Here is a 6,320-nt window from a genome sequence, read left to right on the forward strand (position 1 = left end):
GGGGGGGGGGAGAAACAACAAAGAGGAAGAGAAACTGAACAACAGGGCAAGAAAGAGAAAGGAGAAGAGACAGAGAGAGAAGGAGGGAGGCAGAGAGAGAGAGTGGGAGAGGGGAAAGGAGAGAGACAGGGAGCAAAAAACCAGAAAGGGAGAGAGACAGAGAGAGAGAGTGGGAGAGGGGAAAGGAGAGAGACAGGGAGCAAAAAACCAGAAAGGGAGAGAGACAGAGAGAGAGAGTGGGAGAGGGGAAAGGAGAGAGACAGGGAGCAAAAAACCAGAAAGGGAGAGAGACAGAGAGAGAGAGTGGGAGAGGGGAAAGGAGAGAGACAGGGAGCAAAAAACCAGAAAGGGAGAGAGACAGAGAGAGAGAGTGGGAGAGGGGAAAGGAGAGAGACAGGGAGCAAAAAACCAGAAAGGGAGAGAGACAGAGAGAGAGAGTGGGAGAGGGGAAAGGAGAGAGACAGGGAGCAAAAAACCAGAAAGGGAGAGAGACAGAGAGAGAGAGTGGGAGAGGGGAAAGGAGAGAGACAGGGAGCAAAAAACCAGAAAGGGAGAGAGACAGAGAGAGAGAGTGGGAGAGGGGAAAGGAGAGAGACAGGGAGCAAAAAACCAGAAAGGGAGAGAGACAGAGAGAGAGAGTGGGAGGCAGGGTGTAACAGAGCGCAACCGAGAGAAAAGAGGGAGATAGAGAAAGAGAGTGAGACAGGGAGAGAGTCACGGAGAGACCAAGACAGATGTAGGGAAGGAGACAGAGGGGGAGACAGTGAAAGAGGGAGGGAGAGGGACAAAGAGAGAGACAGAGAGGGAGGGACAAAGAGAGACAGAGAGGGACAAAGAGAAGAGTGTAGGAAGCAAAGAGAAACAGAGAAAGAAAGAGGGAGGGATAAAGACAGACAGAGAGGGGGAGAAAAAGGGAGAAAGAGTAGGGAAAGAGACAGAGAGAAAAAGTGTGTGTGTGGGAGGAAGGGAGGGAGAGAGAGAGCAAGACAGAAAAAGAAAAAGGGAAGGAGGGAGGCAGAGAGGGGCGGGTGGTGGGGGTCAGAGAGACAGAGAGAGCAGGAGAGAGACAAAGACCAAGAAAGAGGGAGGGAGAAAGAGAGCAAGAAAGAGAGGCAGAGAAAGAGAGATCAATAGAGGGAGTGAAATAGAAAGGAGCGGGGTGCAAGAGGGATAGAGAGACAGACAGGTGAAGAGACAGTGACAGAAAATAAAACAGGGAGGGGGAAAAGGCACAAATAGACCTGCCAACAACGGCCTCACAGATACAGAGAGCAGCCTTTTAGCTGCAAAGGGCGAGGGGAGGAGGGAAGAGATGGACAGGGAGTTCCAGGTTAGCAGGCACGAACTCTGATATGTACAACCAATACAAATGTCCCTGGTGGGCCAGTGGTTAAGAGTCTGCCTTCCAACACAGGGAATGAAGGTTAGATCCCTGGCTGGGGACTAACATCACATGTGACACAGGGCAACTAAACCAGCTGGTAACAACTAGAGAACCTGTAGCCTCAACTATTTAGTAGAACCCATGCTCCGCAACAAGACCAAGAGCTGCAACTAGAGAAAGCCCACATACTGCGACGAAGACCCAGCTAAGGCAAAAAGGGATGGATGAACAACAGAGCCCTAACGTACAGTGCAGGGAACTAGATCCAATCTCCTGGGATAACCATAACAGAAAACAACACGAAAAAGCATGTGTATGTATGTATAACTGAGTTACCTTACTGTACAGAAGAACTACACTAGAGAGGTCTTAATGACCCAGATAACCACAATGGTGTGGTCACTCACCTAGAGCCAGACATCCTGGAATGCAAAGTCAAGTAGGCCTTAGAGAGCGTTACTGCAAACAAAGTTAGTGGAGGTGATGGAATTCCAGCTGAACTATTTCAAATCCTAAAAGATGACGCTGTTAAAGTAGTGCACTCAATATGCCAGCAAATTTGGAAAACTCAGCGGTGGCCACAGGACTGGCCAAGGTCAGTTTTCATTCCAATTCCAAAGAAGGGCAATGCCAAGGAAAGTTCAGATTATTGCACAATTGCACTCATTTCACATGCTAGCAAGGTAATCCTCGAAATCCGTCAAGCCAAATTTCAACAGTACATGAACTGAGAACTTCCAGATGTACAAGATGGATTTAGAAAAGGCAGATGAACCAGAGATCAAATTGCCAACATCCACTGGATCATAGAAAAAGCAAGAGAATTCCAGAAAAAACATCTATTTGTGGTTCACTGACTACGCTAGAGTCTTTGACCATGTGGATCACAACAAACTGTGGAAATTTTTTAAAGCAATGGGAATATCAGACCACCTTAACTGTCCCCTGAGAAATCTGTACGTAGGTCAAGAAGCAACAGTTAGAACCAGACATGGAACAACAGACTGGTTCAAAATGCGAAAAGGAGGACGTCAAGGCTGTATATTGCCACCCTGTTTATTTAACTTATATGCAGAGTACATCATACGAAATGCCGGGCTGGATGAAGTACAAGCTGGAATCAAGATTGCTGGGGGAAATATCAATAACCTCAGATATGCAGATGACACCACCCTTTCCGCAGAAAGTGAAGAGGAATTAAAGACCCTCTTGATGAAGGTGAAAGACGAGCATGAAAAAGCTGGCTTAAAACTCAACATTCAAAAAATGAAGATCATGGCATCCAGTTTCACCAATTCATGACAAACAGATGGGGAAACGATGGAAACAGTGACACATTTTATTTTCCTGGACTCCAAAATCACTGTGGACGGTGACTGCAGCCATGAAATTAAAAGACACTTGCTCCTTGGAAGGAAAGCTATGACCAACCCAGACAGCATATGAAAAAGCAGAGACATCACTTTGCCGACAGAGGTCTGTACAGTCAAAGCTATGGCTTTTCCAACAGTCATGTACGAATGTGAGAGCTGGACCATAAAGAAGGCTGAGCACTGAACAATTGATGTTTTTGAACTGTGGTGCTGAAGAAGACTCTTGAGAGAGTCCCTTGGACTGCAAGGAGATCAAACCAGTCAATCCTAAAGGAAATCAACCCTGAATATTCACTGGAAGGACGGATGCTGAAGCTCCAATACTTTGGCCACCTGATGCGAACAGACAACTCATTGGAAAAGACTCTGATGCTGGGAAAGACTGAAGGCAGGAGGAGAAGGGGATGACAGAGGATGAGATGGTTGGATGGCATCATTGACTCAATGGACCTGAGTTTGAGCAAACTCTGGACATAGTGAAGGACAGGGAAGCCTGGCATGCTGCAGTCCATGAAGTCGTAAAGAGCTGGACACAACTGAGCGACTGAACAACAACAAGGCCCTCCCAACAGAAGTTTACACAAGCCTCTTAGCCTCCTCCATCAGAGGGCAGAGAGAAGAAGCGAGAAGAACCATAGTCCCACAGCAGCTAAAACAAAAACCGCATTACAGAAAAGTTAATCAGCTTGAAAAAGCAGAAATCTATGTCCCAGATGAAGGGACAAGATAAAACCCCAGAAAAACAACTACATGAAGTGGAGATAGGCAACCTTCCAGAAAAAAGAATGGAGGCAAAGAATGAGAAGATGCAAGGAATGTTTACCAAAGACCTAGAACTAAAGAACACACACAGAGAGATGAATAACACACTAGAAGGACTCAACAGCAGAATAACTGAGGCCGAACAGATAAACGACCTGAAGGAGAGCATAGTGGAAATCACTGCCGCAGAACAGAATACAGAAAAACAGAATGAAAATGAACGAAGACAGCCCAAGAGACCTCTGGGACAACAATAAACGCACAGACATTCGCACTGTAAGGGTCCCAGAAGGAGAAGAGAGAAAGCACCTGAGAAATTATTTGAAGAGAAAATAGCTGAAAATTTCCATAACATCAGAAAGGAAACAGTCAACCAAGTCCAAAAAGAATGAAATAATTGCATCTGTAGCGACATGGACGGACCTAGAGATTGTCTTACTGAGTGAAATGAGTCAGACAGACGAAGAGAAATGTCATATGACAACCCTTATATGCAGAATCTAAAAAGAAATGATACAAATGAACTTATCTGAAAAACGGAAAACAGACTCATGGACTTGGAGAACTTGGAGAATTGCCAGAGGGGAAGGGATAGTTGCAGAGTTTGGGATAAACATGTAAACACTGCTAAATTTAAAATGGATAAGCAGCAAGGTCCTACTGTATAGCACAGGGAACTCAATGTTATGTGGCAGCCTGGATCAGAGGGGAATTTGGGCAAAAATGGATACATCTATATGTATGGCTGAGTCCCTTGGCTGTCCACCTGAAACTATCACAATGATAATCAGCTAAACTCCAAAATAAATTATAAAGTTTAATAATAAAAAAGGAATGAAATTAGAAAAAAAAAAGCTTTTATACATAAAGAATCCATTATATATATTTTAGAAACTATTTAGAATTTAGACTTATGAATTTTTGCCTAAGTAAAAAATTTACAACATTTTGATTCCACTTAACTTAGTATGAATAGAATGTTAGATTTCTATTAAAAAAATAGATATGAACAAGCAACAAAGGTTTACTGTATAGCATAGGAAACTATAGTCAGAATCTTGTAATAACCTATAATGGAAGATAATTTCAGAAACAGTCTATCTGTATTTGTGTAACTGAATCACACACAAAAAAGAATTCTACTTTTTGAAATTTAGTAATGTTTATCTTTTTGCCAGTTTCTTTAAATGTCCTATGGACATCTAATAACAATGTATGAGATACAAAATTTTAAATGTATTCATGTAGGATATAAGATTAACATAAATTAATATAAATACAAATCTATTACAGTTTAATTATTGATGACATTATTCAAGACACTCCTGTTATTTTCCCTACATTTAATAAAGTATTCTCACAGAAATGCTAATATGTTTCACTATGATTATATATTTTTTTCTTTTCCCTTATACTTCTTTTGATTTTTGCTTTATGTATCTTTCTTTCTTTGTTGTCAGGTGTCTAATGGGTTAAGATGTCAATCTTGTTTGTGAATTGTACCTGTTGTAATTAAATCACCTTTGTCTCATTTAAAAATATATAAATTTTTTAAAAAAGAAGACTGGAACAATCATTTTAAAATCACAGATTGCACAAAACAGGCAATGGACTAAACTGGCCTTGATATGCTGACCCCTAGTACAGGGTAACATTTGTGAAAAGCAAAATTTAGGGATTAGAACTGTGGAACAGACCAGAGCCCATTTCATCTGTTTATTTATTCAAAGGAAGACCTAATTCTATGCAACTTCCGTGAACAGATTTTTCACACAATCTTGGTTACTACCAGCCCACGCTGAGCACACACAGAAGGCCCCGAGTGTCTTCTCCAACGGTGTCTTCCCTACCTCACACCGCCAACAGCTCCCGGCACGTCCCTTAAATCATCAGAAGGTGCCTGCCAGGAAAGGAAACAGGGTCAGCCCCCAGCTGCTCAGCCACGCCCTGAACCAGGTACCAGCCCTGAGCCCTCCCTCATGGCCCTGCAGGAAGCGCCTCGCTATCCGCACTCCACCTCGTGGTGGATCGCGGGGCCCCAAGAGACAGAGAGTCACCCAGTTACCCCACCAATGCACAGCAGGGCTGAGGTTCCCACCTGGGTCTGACTCCAGTCCATGCTTCCAACCTCTGGACCAGAGCCTCTCACCCTCTGCAGCTCAGCTTGTGCCTCTGGGTCTGGCACCTGAATGTTCCCTGTGCCATACCAGAGAGTCTACATGGACTGCCTACCAATCTGGTGTTGGGCCAGAAGAGGACATGGTGAGCAGAGTGCCATACCAGAGAGTCTACGTGGACTGCCTACCAATCTGGTGTTGGGCCAGAAGAGGACATGGTGAGCAGAGGCTGTGTAGGGCCTGGCAAGGCCTCCCAGTGGTCTCTGGGCAGCAGAGAAGACCTAGGGCTCAGGAGCCTCCTACTGTGACCCTGGGTGAAGGGAGAGTGTTGGGACAGAGCAGAACTGCCCACTGCCCCAGTGCGACAGGGCATGACTGTGTTGGTGAGCAAAGACAGGGCTGGGAAGGCTCAGACACCAAGCACACTCCCCCCACACACAGCAAACGAGCCCCTCGCACACCTGCCGGCCTCTTTCTTCCCGAGACACAGGAATTAGCTCAGGGACCCTCAGCAGCAGCCACAGAGGAGGTAACAAAGTCACAATGTCCCCAGGCTGACAGGTAGAAATGGGCAAAATGGCCCAGAGGTGCCAGACAGCAGGGGAGAAACTTCTTGATGGGTTTGGAACACAAACAAGCCCCCCCAGGACCTTTTGAACTGCTTTCCTCAGGAAGTCTGTTCAC

At 44.8% G+C, this 6,320-nt stretch overlaps 1 protein-coding gene across 1 annotated transcript in view; it reads right to left on the bottom strand.

The window, feature by feature from the left end:
• NISCH (nischarin) overlaps positions 1–6,320 on the bottom strand; it is a gene marked incomplete at its 5' end in the record, with an annotated part of 63,112 nt that overhangs the window by 31,759 nt on the left and 25,033 nt on the right. Inside the window, one exon of the mRNA XM_010851939.1 lies at positions 5,370–5,419. Within this exon, the coding sequence (XP_010850241.1) occupies positions 5,370–5,419 (50 nt within the window). The remainder of the gene's footprint in view (positions 1–5,369; positions 5,420–6,320) is intronic.

Source organism: Bison bison, unplaced genomic scaffold (genome assembly GCF_000754665.1).
Source record: "Bison bison bison isolate TAMUID 2011002044 unplaced genomic scaffold, Bison_UMD1.0 scf7180017864304, whole genome shotgun sequence".
Lineage (NCBI taxonomy): Eukaryota > Metazoa > Chordata > Mammalia > Artiodactyla > Bovidae > Bison > Bison bison.